Below are 15,299 nucleotides of genomic sequence, written 5' to 3' on the forward strand. Positions count from 1 at the left end.
CAACTGAAAGAAAAGACTTTGAACTTTTCTACTGACACCTATTTTCATTGAACAGAGTACAAAAAGCTATCTCAAATAGAACAACAAATGAAAAACAAGTTTGGAGAATAAAGAGCAGCATTAAGCTTTATGCTGCTGTTTAGTTAGTAAAATGCTGTTCTGTCATCAAAGCATTAAAAACATTCTTGGAAAGCTATGAAAAAAAATAATAATAATAATTTAAAAAAATAACTAATAAAATAAAATAATTTGCTGAAGAAAGTTAAAAAAAATAAACCAAGTGGTCAACTTACAAAGGGTTTTTTACAATACTCCAAACCAAATTTGGCGAACATTAGTGGTCAAGATAGACAGGTGGTCAACTTTACAGGTTTTACTGTAGTAGGGTATTTTTTACAAATAAAATAGACTAATTGAGACTAGTTGATGTAATTGAACTGTACATACATTTAATATCGTCTCAGAATTCTAAAAATACTTTTAAAACAGCATGCAAGTGACATTATATAATGAACTTTAACATTTATTTCCTAAACAAAAAACACCAATATAATTTAGATTAGTGTCATTAGCACTAAGAAAAGACACTATTGTCATCTTAACTACAGTATAAAGGCACTAAATTTGACACTGGGGAACAACTTCAGTACAAATCTTGGGTAGTTAGAAGGTTTGCTGTAAAATTCAACCACCATAGCACAGATTGGCATAGCAGTCACAAAATGTTTCCAACCAAAGACGTTGCAACACCCATTTTACAAAAAAAAAAATCAAAATAATCGGACTTTTTTGGACAAAATTCGGATTTTCATAATACTAGACTCTCGTATTATGTGGGTTTATTTTACTTGGCTTCGATTATATGCGGTTTAAGATTTGACACCTTTACTTTATTTTACGCGAATGAGTTTCGGTTTTACACGGATGTGGCAATGCAAACAGATAACATTTTCCTCCTAAAGATTGCAGATTACACGTCATCAACTGCATTTTGGCGTGCTAATAACTGAACTAGGGCCCCTGGCAGGGTTGGCTTTCTGCCGGCAGAAACTAGTTTTTGCCGTGCCAGTGGCAGAAACTGGTTATAACCGGTAAAAACCGGCAGAAACTGGCAAAAACTTAAAAATGTCTTTAATAACTCAAGTAATTTGTAAATGATATTTTTTTAAGTAAACTAAAAAATTAAATATCATTTCATCATTTAAAAAAATAAAATCCCATACTAGTGCTCTTGATTTAGTTCAGAAAGAGAACTTTCCTATTGCAGAGGCTCGTAGTATTTGGATTAATTTAACATAGGATAAAAAAATCATACAGGAGTGCTTAGGAAAGAGGAGTGACATACAGGATTAAACAGGCATTACTGATTGTAATTTGCTCCCTCTAAATTGTTTGTGATTGAAATTATCATGTCATGTGCTTCGAGAAGGAAGTGTCAGAATTTTACTTGCCTAAATTTTGTACCTAATGTCGCAGCTTCGCAAAACAAATTGGCCCCACTTCTCAAAACTTATTTTTCCAGTCAAATTTTTACCACAACCCTAGTTACTACATGGTGGACCAGTTATACAATAGATGAAAGTTTCACGAACATTGCTCGCTCCTTGATGCATTGTCTGCTAGCTCTTCTGTTTTAAGATTATTCTAAAATTTCTTATTTGTGCGTAGTAAATTGAGAACTTGTTTAGATTTTTGAAACCACCTTTTCTAAGAGGCAATTGCAGGGTCCAAACAGTGTAACATTTGATTTTGAATTTTGTAATAAAATTACAGTACTTTGGTTAACAATTAATTATTTTTTTTCATGCATTTTCTGTTTTATATCAAGAATTAGTTTTTCATTTTGTGAGTTTTTGCCAGTTTCTACCGCAAAGTGGCAGAAAGTGGTTTTTGCCATGCCGGTTTTAACCGGTTTCTACCAGTGGTTTTAACCACCTCGGCAGAAACTTGCCAACCCTGGCCCCTGGAGACATTTTATGTGATGAGTTCCAGAGCTCTTTTCAGAAGTAAAATGATTAAACTCACACAGTTCAGAGCTCACTGAAAGACAAAGGAGGCCAAAACCAACGAGGATACCGACATTGGTGACCCACAACCAAAAACGTTCACATTGAAATTGTTGAGCCGTTCCTAGACAATAGAAATGATTTTTCTGATTTGTCAGTGAGGGAAGATTCTATCATGGAAATGATGTAAGTGGTCATGGATGTGTTCATGCACTGCAAAGAATGACAGAGAAAAATTCTTGATGACTGCCGAAAGACGATCATAGCCAGCTCCCTCTTTATCAACAGGACACGAAATTAATTTGTGTTTTCTTTATGCATGTTGTGCATAAAAGTCTATATAAGTACACATTAAACTTATTATTCAATTAGTTATCACTAGAATGAAGTATTTTATTACCTACAGAATCAAACCCCTATTTTAACACTAGTATTAGCAGGGGTGATTGTGACTCCATGAAAAAATACCTGAACTTCCCCCCCCCCCCCAAGAAGAAAAAGTGTTTTGATGGGCATATATATATATATATATATATATATATATATATATATATACATTATGTGTATGTACACATTATATTATGTATATAAATCATTTATATACATAATTATTTGTTGGGGCTAAAACTCGAAGTTTTAATTGGACTTAACACGTCTATGTGCATGGTGGGAATTAAATTCTTTTAATTTTTCTCATTTCTTAAAATTTTTCAAGGATTCTTCTTATCTAGCTTTTATTCAATCCCCCACCCCAGCTGTTCTTCGATAATTACCATAGAGTTTACAAACCATGACCGTAGCTTAAGCTTTATACCAAACAAAACGTCTTCAATTTGAACTTTTGGCATTTCATTAATCGCCCTAAATTTTACAAAAGTGGGTTTTTCTGAAAATGCAGAAGTTCCGGTATTTTCGAAGATGAAAATACCGGAACACAATCACCCCTGTATTAGGTCTCAAAGTACGCGGTTTTGATTCACGCAGCATTTCCGCAGAACGTAACCCCCGCGTAAAACGAGGGTCTACTGTATTAATACTACTCTGCGAAAAACAACAGCAAAAGTTGTTACAAGTTTTTCAATGAAACTTTTTTAAATAAATCACAAAAATTCAAGGACTGAAGACTCAGCTTGACTTAATTTAAGTACTTGAAAATGAAACTTTTTATTTAAAGTTACCATTCCTGCATGACAGACTGCATATTTTAAAAGCAATGCAAGTGACATTCAACCATTGAAAAAATTTCCCCATCAATCCATCAAAAGAACTTACCCTTCATTAATATGATTTTGAAGAATAGATCCATCTTTCAGTTGAGATAATGAAGAAATGTTGTTGCTCGGGGAGGTGAGAGAGTTGAACTGCGAAAACAAAAACATAATTAATGGGAGAACAACCATCATAACAAGCTTCTTGTAAAGACTTTTTGAATGGTGCTGGGGAAAATAAAGAGATTAAAAAATTTCAAAAGTAGTACAGTAGAACAATTTCGTAATAAACATGAACTATTAACATTTAAGATAAAATGATTTATGTATGTATTGAATTAATTCAAAATTATTCAAATTTCAAAATTTATTTTTTAAATAGTTAAAATTTAATCAAAATTTTGATTACCCTAAAGTTTTGCAAGATACATGAATTATTTTGAAGTAATTTCTTACATGGATTTATTTGATTTCATGCAATTTAAAATTCATTACAGTATAAATTTCAATCAGTGTTCACATTTCAATTTTTTTACTCAAAGCTATTCATGGGCCGATGATTATCCATCGGCTGTTAGCCTACTTGAATAAAGTGCTGAGGGGGAAAAGAAACAGGCATGTAAATTTTTAGCAAGACTTTTAGAATACGTTAGTATCAGGGTTGGCAAGTTTTTGCCGGGGGCGGAAAAAACCATGGTTTTTACTGCCCGGCAAAAATAGGTTTTTGCCAGTTTTTGCCAAAGTGGCAAAAATAGATTTTGTGTTAACAACTTACGGACAGTTTTTTTTCCTTTTATATAAAAGTAAAAGCATGAAAAGATTTTGGTAAAAGGCTTTGCCATTTTCTGTAGAGTGAGCTAGTATTACTAAAAAATAAGAGTGAATATAGAATGCACATATTGATCAGCTTTTTTTTTCTTCTTTTTAAATTCTTCTCTTGGCTATCCATTTTCCCAGTAAGTGAGAAAAAATGCATTACTTCTTTAGTGAGATAAAGGTAATATTTTTCTATATTCAAGTAAATATTCTGCTATTAATTAAATAGCTTAAAAATCTTAGTGGGATCAAAAAAAGTGATTAATTAAATAAACTTTATTTTAGCATTGAAGGAATTGGCTCATTCTGAAAAAATTGTTTTATCAAACATTTAAAATCTTAAGTTTTGCAATCCCAACATTTGTTTTTTATTTATTTTTCACCCTATAAATTAGAAGTAACATGGACAGACATAACTAAAATATTAAAGTGCATTATTTATATTATAGTGTCACTATTTTCTTGATTAACACTATAATGCTACTTTATTTGCAATTAGGTTTTTTCCATTTTTGCCGTTTTTTTCCATTTTTGCCATGGTTTTTTCCACTGTCCCGGCAAAAATACCTTTTTGCCGGCAAAAAACCCAACCCTGGTAGTATACGTTCATGTCAACCTTTCTCGAGTTGAGTTAAAGACTCTCAAATTCCGGTAAATTCAATACTTTGTATGCATTTATGCATTAATTTTTGTATGTTTTCTCTGTAACTGTCCCTTAAATAGAGTGTCCCTCATTCAGAGGCAAATACATGGAGCTCCCAATTCAAAGGGACTGGGACCAGAAAAAATGTCCCTTAAATAGAGGTGTCCCTTAGAGGAGGTACTACTGTATCGGTAAATGTGCGCTTCTATTCTTTCTGTATTTTTTTGGCACCCTCATCGCTATTTTGAAGTGCGTAAAATGTAACTTTTTGAATCTAGTTTAATTTGAATAAAATCTGAAACTTTCTAAGTCCTTAGCATATTTTTTTTATACAAGACATTAAAAGTGAGTTTTCAATAGAAAGTTTTACATCTTGAACGTTCTCCTTTTACAGAGTTTCATTTTTGTTTTATGGATAAAAATACACTCAAAATAAGAAGAAAAAGCTTTTTTTCCCCCTTTCACACATTGCTTTGGTTATCAGATTGTATATCATTTATTGATAAGGATGCTCCTTAATGTCTAGGTTGTTGCCAAGATTGCTTGAAATATCGCCGATCGAATCACTTTTTGCCGCGACCATGGGCCTGAAATTTTGATTGAGAAAAGTAGCCTTTATCTTACGAGTGACTCAAATTATCGAGCATTTAGGGCAAAAAGGCGTGAAAATAGCGGTGATTGAGCTGTATATTATTGTGTATGATCCATAAAATGTAGTTGAAACTGCTTTAACAGCAGTGGTTTCATCTCCAGCAATTCCGTAACAAAGCTGAAGTGAGCGAGGAATAGGGTCATAATGAAAGAATACTTGAATATCGAGGTAAATATAACGATGCGTGAATCCTCGTTCTATGAAAGACTGTGCAAGCTGTTCATAGAGAATGTTTTTACAGATTATAATGAAGAATCTTTACTGCCTACAACAGAAAATATCAGATTTTGCAAACATTTTACTGTAATCCCCGGGGAAAAAACGAAAAGCGAGTCGAGTCGAATCGAGAAAACAAACTTAATGACATTGAAAGACATAAGCAATCAAAAATACCTTCCTTTTTCGAAATATCTTGATAAAATTTATCACATTTTTTTATTGTAGAAATTTTTAAATTAATCCAAACAATAAACAACCTATAATCTGCTGTCCCTGAAAAAGAAAATAAAAACTTCTCGAGAAGGGCGGGCAAGGTACATCCGATAACCCGAACTACAGATTACTAGAGAAGGTTTTAGCCAGTTCCTTAGGACTTCCAAGTTATGGAGAGTTGAATGTAGTACACAGAATTGTAAAAAAAAAAAACGAGCATCACATGACTTTCTTTTACTCAATTTAATGTCATTTCCCCATTATTGGCAATTTTAATGTCGTTCAATAGTTTATTCTCTAAATATCACCAACAATGGCCAAATTGAAACCAGATTTTTTTTTTTAAAAATCACCAAATTTGTCGCAAAGTTGGCGACCAAAAGACTGCCGATATATCGCCAAGTGTCCGCCAAATTATAACACCACTTGAGTTTACATCGAGATTAACAATGTAATCCATCAGCTGCAAGCTGTAATGTCCATCAGCTACAAGAGGATCTAGATCATATTACAGAGTGGGCTGATAAATGGGGTATGGCTGTTAATGTTGGGAAATGTCAAGTGCTACATTTAGGGCATGGAAATAAGTGTACAAGTTATTATTTGCAAGGTTCAGTCATCAGTCAGGCAGACAAAGTGACTGATCTGGGGGTCTTAATAAGTCAGGATTTAAAGTTCAGCCAACACAGTGAAGCATTGCTAGCAACAAAGCCAATAAGATGCTTGGGTTTATCAATAGATCTATTTCAAACAAATCTAAAGAAGTTCTTCTGCCGTTATATAGAAGTTTTTGGTAAGACCCCATTTGGAGTATGCTGTTCAGTTTTGGTCTCCTTATCTCGAGAAAGACGTTAATGTATTGGAAAGGGTTCGAAGGCGGGCTACGAGGCTAATAAATGGACTTTCCCACTTAGACTACAATTAAAGGCTTAGAAGGCTAAAAATGTACAGTCTCGAGCAAAGGAGAGACCGAGGGGACATAATTCAGCTGTTTAAATTCATTAAAACGAAAGATGTTACGGGGCTCAAGTTTAGCACCGAAAACAGGACGAGGGGTCATTGTTTTAAGCTGTTTAAATCTCAGGCTAACATGGATGTTAGGAGAAATTATTATTTTAGCAGGGTAGTGGAACCTCGGAACAGCTTACCGGAAGAGGTGGTAATGAACAAGGGAGTAGATAGTTTTAAGAGGGCCATTGATCTTCACTGGGGATTGTCAATGGACTACCACCAGTCTAGCTGGGCCCAGAGCCTGTTGCTGGTCGTCACTTTTGTATTTGTATTTGTATTTCCCTCTAAAAAGGGGCAAAAGACTCCTTTAGAAACACCTGAATTCAACCAAAAGGGGAGGTGTAATAGAAGACCCCACTAGGAGTTTACATACCAAATTTCTACTTTCTAGGACATATCATTCTTAAGTTATGCGACATACATCGCACATCCGCACATACAGACGTCACGAGAAGACTCGTTGTAATTAACTCGGGAAACGTCAAAATGGATATTTCGAGTGTCTGTAGGTTCCTAAGCACATATCCACGTGTGGTCGGGTCGAAAAAAAACTCGACATTCGTTCGGGGGTGAGCAAAATGGAAATTAATGTTGATTTTTAAGTGAAAATTTTTTCGCGAATACAATACATTCTTTTTTGTAAAAGGAAGTAAAAAATGAACGATTTTAATATACAATATTTCTGTTAAAAAGGACCATTGTATATATCTGTATTCTATAATTCTATTTGAAAATCAACTTTTCACTTTGTTTCATATTTTGATGAAAATTTATTACTTAGTCAGCTTTTCTCCCCCCCCCCCAAAAAAATATCCAGTTTTAGGGTATTTACCCAGGCCAAGGGTACTAGGGTAAATACTCAAGAAATATTGGCCTACCTACTGGACCCAATTCACATCAGTGCCCTCAAGCCTTTGTTTCGAAACACTAATTGCTTATCCTAAAACAGAAGTATCCTAAAACAGAAGTAATAGAAAGTTTAGACCCCCCCCCCCCCCCCCAGAAATTGAATTCTGGCTGGGCTAGAAAAATTCTTGTGTTTTCCTTGAATGAGTATACAGCAATAAAAAGGAGCAAACACTGATAACTTGTATAAGAGAATTAATATCCTGATAGTTTCAATTACGAGGAAAAAATATTAAAACAGAAAGTAAAGAAGAAGTCATTAAAACTGAAGTAAATATCATAAAATAATAAAAATTAGCAGAACAATAAATATTGATGATTAATATCATGCTTTCTCAACTAAATTAGCACAAAAATTCAAAATTCATGTCAAAAAAACATTCAATAACGTTTGTCTTTGTGATCGATATCTTAATATTTACCCCCTCCCCCAAAGAAAAAGATACTATTTTTAATTTTATTAAACTCATTTATCTTTTTAATTTTAACTTTTATTAATCAATTTATTTATTTATTGGTAGTTTATGCATTTGTGCAACATTTTTGCAACTTCCATTTTTAAAGTCTTGAAATTCCCTGGATTTTCCTTTTTTTTTTTCCAGGTTTTCCTGTGGTGTGGCAACCCTGTAGACTAACTCTTCTTATTGTATTGTCAGGGTTTCAGATTCGGTTGAAATTTATTGCGTGAACAAAAACAAAACAGAACTAAGCATCAATTTTTCTAACTACATCCTTATTTCACTTTTGCCTGCATCTGCTTCCAACTCATTTACCCTCTACTGATAGTTGGGGGGGGGGGTGTTTCGGAGAACTCCACTTGGGGTTTGGGGGGACTGAGCAAAAGAAATGGCCATTTGAAACCAATTTACTTTGAACTTGCACTATTTTAACAATAAAAAAACAAGTATTTTGGTTGAAGGCATCTTTTATCCTCCTTATTTCAGCACTGCCTTCCTGCTGTAAGTAAAGAATTTGCTTTTTTAAAGAAAAACTGCAAAAAGAAAGCAAGTTAGAAATAATTTCTAGCTCCCCGATGAAATATTTTCAACTTTGAGTGCCTAAAAAGGAATAAATTCAATTTTTAGAGTGATTCTCCCTTTGCAAATGCAAGAATCAAGGGTCTGGCCAGAGAAAATTCAGGTTGTTTAAGGTCCCTACCAAAAATTCCCATTTTTGTTCAATTATTTGTCAATATTCCCATCATTGACCCTTTCCTTTACAAAATTCAAATGAATCAAAATGGACTCTTCACAGAATTTTGATTGCCCTTTCACAAAATCATTTATTAATCAAGTAGTAAGCAAATCGGAAATCTAACTGATATTGATGCATTTACTTTTGGTTTATATTTTAAAGGTTCACAAAAAAAATTGAGGTTTCAGAAAAAAATGACGGTTCCCCCCCCCCTCCCCAAAAAAATAGGGCCCTGCAAAAAAAATCCTAGAGACTGCTAAGAAATTGTATGATCTAGTATCGTAGCAGTGCTTCAGGGTTGGCAAGTTTTTGCCGGGGGCGGAAAAAAACATGGAAAAACCACGGTTTTTTACCCCCCAGCAAAAATAGGTTTTTGCCAGTTTTTGCCAAAGTGGCAAAAATAGATTTTGTGTTAACAACTTACGGACAGTTTTTTTTCCTTTTTATATAAAAGTAAAAGCATGAAAAGATTTTGATAAAATTTTAATTCAATTATTTTTATAGTTTAAAAAAAGTTTAAGGTTTAACTTACTTTTAAAGTTATGGAGCATTTTTACTTTTAAATGTTTAAACATTAACATAAAATTTCAGTTATTAACATCTAAGACACATAATTAACTTACAATGAAAATGTAATTAGCTTGTTTATTATAGCATTTTTTACAGAATACTAAATATCTATATAAAGTATACTTAACCAAGATGCAACTATAAAATGAAAGAAATAAAAGTTGGCGCATTCTGAAGGGATTGTTTTAGCAAACATTTAAAATCTTAAGTTTTGCAATCCCAACATTTGTTTTTTTATTCATTTTTCACCTTATAAATTAGAAGCAACATGGAGAGACATAACTAAAATATTAAAGTGCATTATTTATATTATAGTGTCACTATTTCCTGATTAACACTATAATGCTACTTTATTTGCAATTAGGTTTTTGCCGTTTTTTCCATTTTTGCCAGTTTTTTCCACTGTCCCGGCAAAAATACCTTTTTGCCGGCAAAAAACCCAACATTGATTGATGTATTTACTTTTGGTTTGCATTTTGAAGGTTCACAAAAAAAAATTGATGTTTCAGGAAAAAATGTTGTTTCCCCAAAAACAAATAGGGCCCTGAAAAAAAACCCTAGAGACTGCTAAGAAATTGTACGATCTAGTATCGTAGTAGTGCTTTTGATTCGCACATAGACCAAGAACAATGTAAAATAAAAAGTAATGTAACTTAGTTTGGATTTGGAATTCATGCAAAATCAAAAAAGCACACTCAATTAACATCCACCACCTTGATGAAAATCACCCAAAATACTTGGAACCAACTAACTGGGTGTCCCTAAAAACAGGGAATTCAATGCCTATCGTTGTATGATGTAACAACAGAATGTAATCCATGGGAGGACATTCGCCAGAAGAGGAACAAATCTGGGTATAACTTTCATATACACCCCCAAAAATTATACGCCAAATCTGGCACTCCCTACGGACTTTTTAGGGTTGCTGTTTCTTATTTTGGTGTTGCCAATTAAGGTTTTTTCAGCTTTTAGGTTTTTGCTGTTGCCAAATTTAGTAGTTTCTTGTATTTTGTACCATTTTTTGAGTGTTTTTTTTTTTAAGTTTTGTGGCAACAATTTTTGGATTTCATATACGTTTTAACGCCATTTCATTCATTCGCCATTTCTTTGTGAAGTGATCAACCAGATTCCGATTTGCCGTATTTTGCCGCAAATCTGGTTGTATTTTCCAATAATATTTTTTTTCTATTTAATTATTTTTATCTTTTAGCTTTCAATATGCCTACAGTATGTAGTGTTGAAAAGTTTCAGGGAAATTTGAGCCATAAAACAGGTATTTTGCTCGGCGAGAAAAAAAAGTCGCCAAATTTCCGATTCGGGGGGGTGTATCAAAGTAGTTCCGAAATCTGCATTATTTGTACCAAAGAAACAGAGTTCATACTCAGTTTCAGAAATAAAATGAAGGAGTTTTGAAGGAGTAAAATGAGATTTTGAAGGAGTACTAATGGAGTGTCATTATATGTCACACTTCTTTTCAATATATTTGACCGTCAGCACCCTTTATCACAAAGTGTCACACTTCACCCCAAACTTCTACTCTTGTCACATCATATTTTTTACAAACATATTGTTACAATAAGGGTGGGAACTACTTTGATATACCCCCCCAAATCGGAAATTTGGCGACTTTTTTTTCTCGCCAAGCAAAATACCTGTTTTTGGCATTGGCGCAAAATACCTGGTTTTCAACAACACTATCCTATACAGTAGGCATATTGAAAGCTAAAAGATAAAAATAATTAATAAAAAATATCCATAATTGGAAAATACAACGAGATTTGCGGCAAAATACGGCAAGTCAGAAATCTGCTTGATCACTTCACAAAGAAATGGCGAATGAATGAAATGGCGCTAAAACATATATGAAATCCAAAAATTGTTGCCACAAAACTTTTAAAAAAAAACTCAAAAAATGCTACAAAATACAAGAAAATACTAAATTTGGCAACAGCAAAAACCTAAAAGCTGAAAAAACCTAAATTGGCAAAACCAAAATAAGAAACAGCAACCCTAAAAAGTACGTAAGGAGTGCCAGATTTGGTGCGTAATTTTTGGGGGGGCATATCAAAGTTATACCTAAGTGTGTGATGTCACTTTTTGTCACCCTCTCTCTTCCCCTTGTCACAATTTCATGAGCTCGTCTCCACCTCAAAGTGTGACATCCCTTGTGGATGACCCTTTTTACAATATTATAACCGCAATTAACTTAACAATAGTTTTTTTTTAATGCAATCACTTAATGCAGTACACTTAATGTATTTTTAAATATTTAAATAATAATTAGACAACTTGACTTTTGCTGCTGAGAGTGTGGTAGAGGAAAAAAACAATAATCATAAAACTCGAAAAAATAACCAAGCACCATTTAAGCTTGTTTTACTTCACTTATGAAATGTCTTAGTCTTCTAATAAAAATTTCATCTTCAACTTTTATGAATTAACTATGATCCATTTGTAAATCGAAAAAAATGCAAGAAATGACTACATTAAAATCGCCTTAGTGACGAAGTTAGTTGTCAATCGAAGTATTTTAAGTTTCTGTAATAGAGGAAGATTATGTAGTCTTGAACTAAAAAGGAGTTTTGAAGGAGTTCAAACCAAAATGAAGGAGTATGAAGGGTCCTTTAAAGAAATTTTATAAATGAGAGTATTGGAGGAGTTTTGAAGGAGCGTACGAACCCTGGAAAATAATTATTTCAAGTGAACAGTTCGAAGGATGACTTTAAGGTGTCATCATAAAATATCTTTCTCTTCTCTGAAGTAAACGAAGAACATTTTGCAAACGATAATTTTCATAAATAGTGTTTGATACAATCATAAATTGATATATTTTCCTAAGAGGTACATAAAACAGCTTTCTTTCTTCGTCCTACCGTTGACATGACGCTCGAATTTCGGTATTTCGAACAGTGTCGTGTTCCGAGATGAAACTTTTTAATTTTAATTAATCGGTCCACCCATAAGAAGTGACATCCGCAGACTTAAAACTGAATAATAGATAATTAAATAAACGAAGAAATCAAAAAAACTTAAGAGCATAGAATAAAAGAACGGCAAAAAGAAATCCACTTACCCACTGAACAATCGCGTTATGTTTTGCTTCGCACAACATCTTAACATTCGAAACCGAACAAAAGCCGAAAGCTAAGCTACAATTTTCCGTTAGAAACGGTTCATCCACTGCTAGGTAAATAATCTTATCACCTTTGAAGAAATAATGAGCAAAATAAACAGAGAATAGAACAAGAAAGAACACAAAAGACCGCACTCGTACTCCGGTGTCCTTTCTGATAGCACAACCGAAACTGAACTGAAGAAATTTAAAGAAAAAGCACTACAACTTTCTTTTGAAACTTGTTGCCGCACGGAGAAATTAAGGCTGGAGTGCGTACAAACTGGAGGAAAGACTCAGAATGACTCGAGTTCATTTAAGGGGACACTGAACCTTGAAAACTAGAGTCCCTATTCAAAACAAACTTTTTAAATTATGGATGGATTTGCATGACATTTTAAGCATATACTTTAAACACTAGTACAAGCTTAATTATTAAATTTCATTAAAAGATTTTAATTAGAAGACCAATTATTTTAAAAAATGTAAATAACCTTAATGATAATTAACAAAACTTTGAAAAGTCCCTTGCGTAATTATTTTGATTTCACAACACTGAAACTTATTTTAAGTCATTCTCTATACTATAATAAATGAAACAAAACTCACAAAATTGTCCTCATATTCAAATAAATTCAAAAAATAAAAATTTCAAAAATTTGACAAAAAATTCTTTCTTTTGAACGTCCGGTGTCCCCTTAAAAGTATATCATTTCATAATAGTTTAATTTTTAACTAAAAATTAAAATACATTGTGAAAAATAACATCATTTTGCAGTAGCATCAACATCAATAATTGAGTGCATTGGCGAATCAATCCAAGAGAAGGGCTTGCTTAGGGGTTGCATGACATGACACCCGGAAGTCCCCCGCACCTACCGTTTACACGGTTTACCTGTTTCAGATATTGGGGAGTTCCCTCGACAAATGGAACTTCAAGGACAGTTAAGCACCGACCCAAAGCATTTAGTTAAGCATCCTTGCCAGTTCATCGTAACCACCACGCTCGACAAGAGAAATCTCGCCCATTTATTAAACTTTAAAACAATACAGTGTCAGGGGTGCCCACTAGCCCATCTGGGGGGAGAAGCGTCATGGAGCAGACTCGCCTGAGAAATTTTTAGGGGGTGTTGACAGGGCCGATCCTAAGCAGGTGTGCAGAGTGTGCACCGCACAAGGGCGGCCAAAGCAAGGGGCGGCCGCAGGCCGCATCATATAGTTCTTTTAATCAAGCAAAATTCCTCGAGAATTTCTCAAAAGATAACTTACAATAAGTCAAATAAATGTGCTAAATTTTAAATGTTCAATTATCAAAGTAAGTGCCGATTTCCCGATAGCATAGCATAGTTTAAAAAAATAGATTGTTAGGGAACATTGTGTTGGTTCATTGTCCATTAATATATACTCTTTACACACATGCTTCATTTGGTTACAAAATTTATGACAGAACCGGTAATCAGGCATAAATACAGGGGAGGGGAGATGAGGGAAATGGCCTCCTCCTGGTGCCTTCTAAAAGGAGCACTCAGGGCCCAGGGCGGCCACTAATGCTTACCCCCCAAGCTTTTGCAGACCTAAACAATGAAGACGTATTTTATATATTATATTTAAAAAAGCTATACTGATTAGATACTCTTACTTAAAGACTTTTCCCCTGAAGCCTCGAAAAAGTTCCTAAAATGGCATTATTTTACGTCAATTTCGAAAATTTCTCCATGCACCTTGAATGCACCCGACTCTTTTCTCCTTGCAACCAAAGATTACTAAAACTATTTTTCGTACGCCAATTTCGATAATATTCTGGGAGCAATCCCCCCTCCCCTGATTTCCCCTCCTCCGTTCTTTCTCTGATGTCACCGAAGACAGACTATAAAATGCGTTTTTACGACTAGTAAATTTTGGTATCTATTACTTTCTTCAAAGATATAAATTGTACCTAAGAAGTTTCTTACTATGAAACTTTTCTTCCTTTTTATAAGTTCATCATTCTTGCTTTTTTTCCTTTTCTTTCCTTTTTTAAATTAGAACTTGATATAGAAATTTGAAGAAATATTTATATGGAGGTCAAAAACTAGTCAAAATATGCAAATTACTCTTGAGGGGCGGCACATTAGGTCTTTGCACACGGGCGGCCGACAACCTAGGATCGGCCCTGGGTGTTGAGGGGTATTTTTTACTTTTGAGGGGTCTTCACGACATTTAGGGGGGTGCGCCGTTATTCTTACGGGGGTGAGCACCCATGACATTGTTACTATGCTTAGGGATTGCAGCAACCCTCCCTCCCCCCCCCCGCTTCGTGCCAGGATGCCTGATCCACCAAAGTCCTCTAAGATTACCTTACAGTTTGGTTTAGGAACTTTCACACCTAAACATTTCCGCGAAAGAGCCCTGATTCCTGAATTCACCTCTCTGTAACATCATCTAACATATCGTTTTTGGAACGTCAATTTCGAATAACTTCTGTGAAATATTCTTTACAAACAAACAACTCTTATCCTGAAAGATGTCTTGTATTTGCGTTTTTAGGACTTAGTTTTGGAAATATTCCGAGAAGAGCCACAAACTCCCGTCCCCCCCAACTTCATCAAAAATGGCCAAGAGATAGATTTTTAGGATCTTAATTTAGAATTCGAAAAAAAAAAAAATTCAGAGGGATGCCTTCTGTCCATATTTCACAAAATTAACGACCGCATAAAATTTTGTTTTAGGACTTGCATTTCAAAAGATTCCGGGTGAGAGTCTCCGAACA

The 15,299-nt window shown here is 34.1% G+C and overlaps 1 protein-coding gene across 1 annotated transcript in view; it reads right to left on the reverse strand.

Annotated features, from left to right (window-relative positions):
* Nucleotides 1-12,703, reverse strand: part of LOC129217741 (centrosomal protein of 83 kDa-like) — a gene marked incomplete at its 3' end in the record, with an annotated part of 47,353 nt that extends 34,650 nt beyond the window's left edge. The window contains 2 exon segments of the mRNA XM_054852080.1: nt 3,279-3,367; nt 12,512-12,703. Coding sequence (XP_054708055.1) covers nt 3,279-3,367; nt 12,512-12,550 — 128 coding nt within the window.
* Nucleotides 12,704-15,299: the final 2,596 nt, after the last annotated feature.

This window comes from Uloborus diversus, chromosome 2 (genome assembly GCF_026930045.1).
Source record: "Uloborus diversus isolate 005 chromosome 2, Udiv.v.3.1, whole genome shotgun sequence".
Taxonomy (NCBI): Eukaryota; Metazoa; Arthropoda; class Arachnida; order Araneae; family Uloboridae; genus Uloborus; species Uloborus diversus.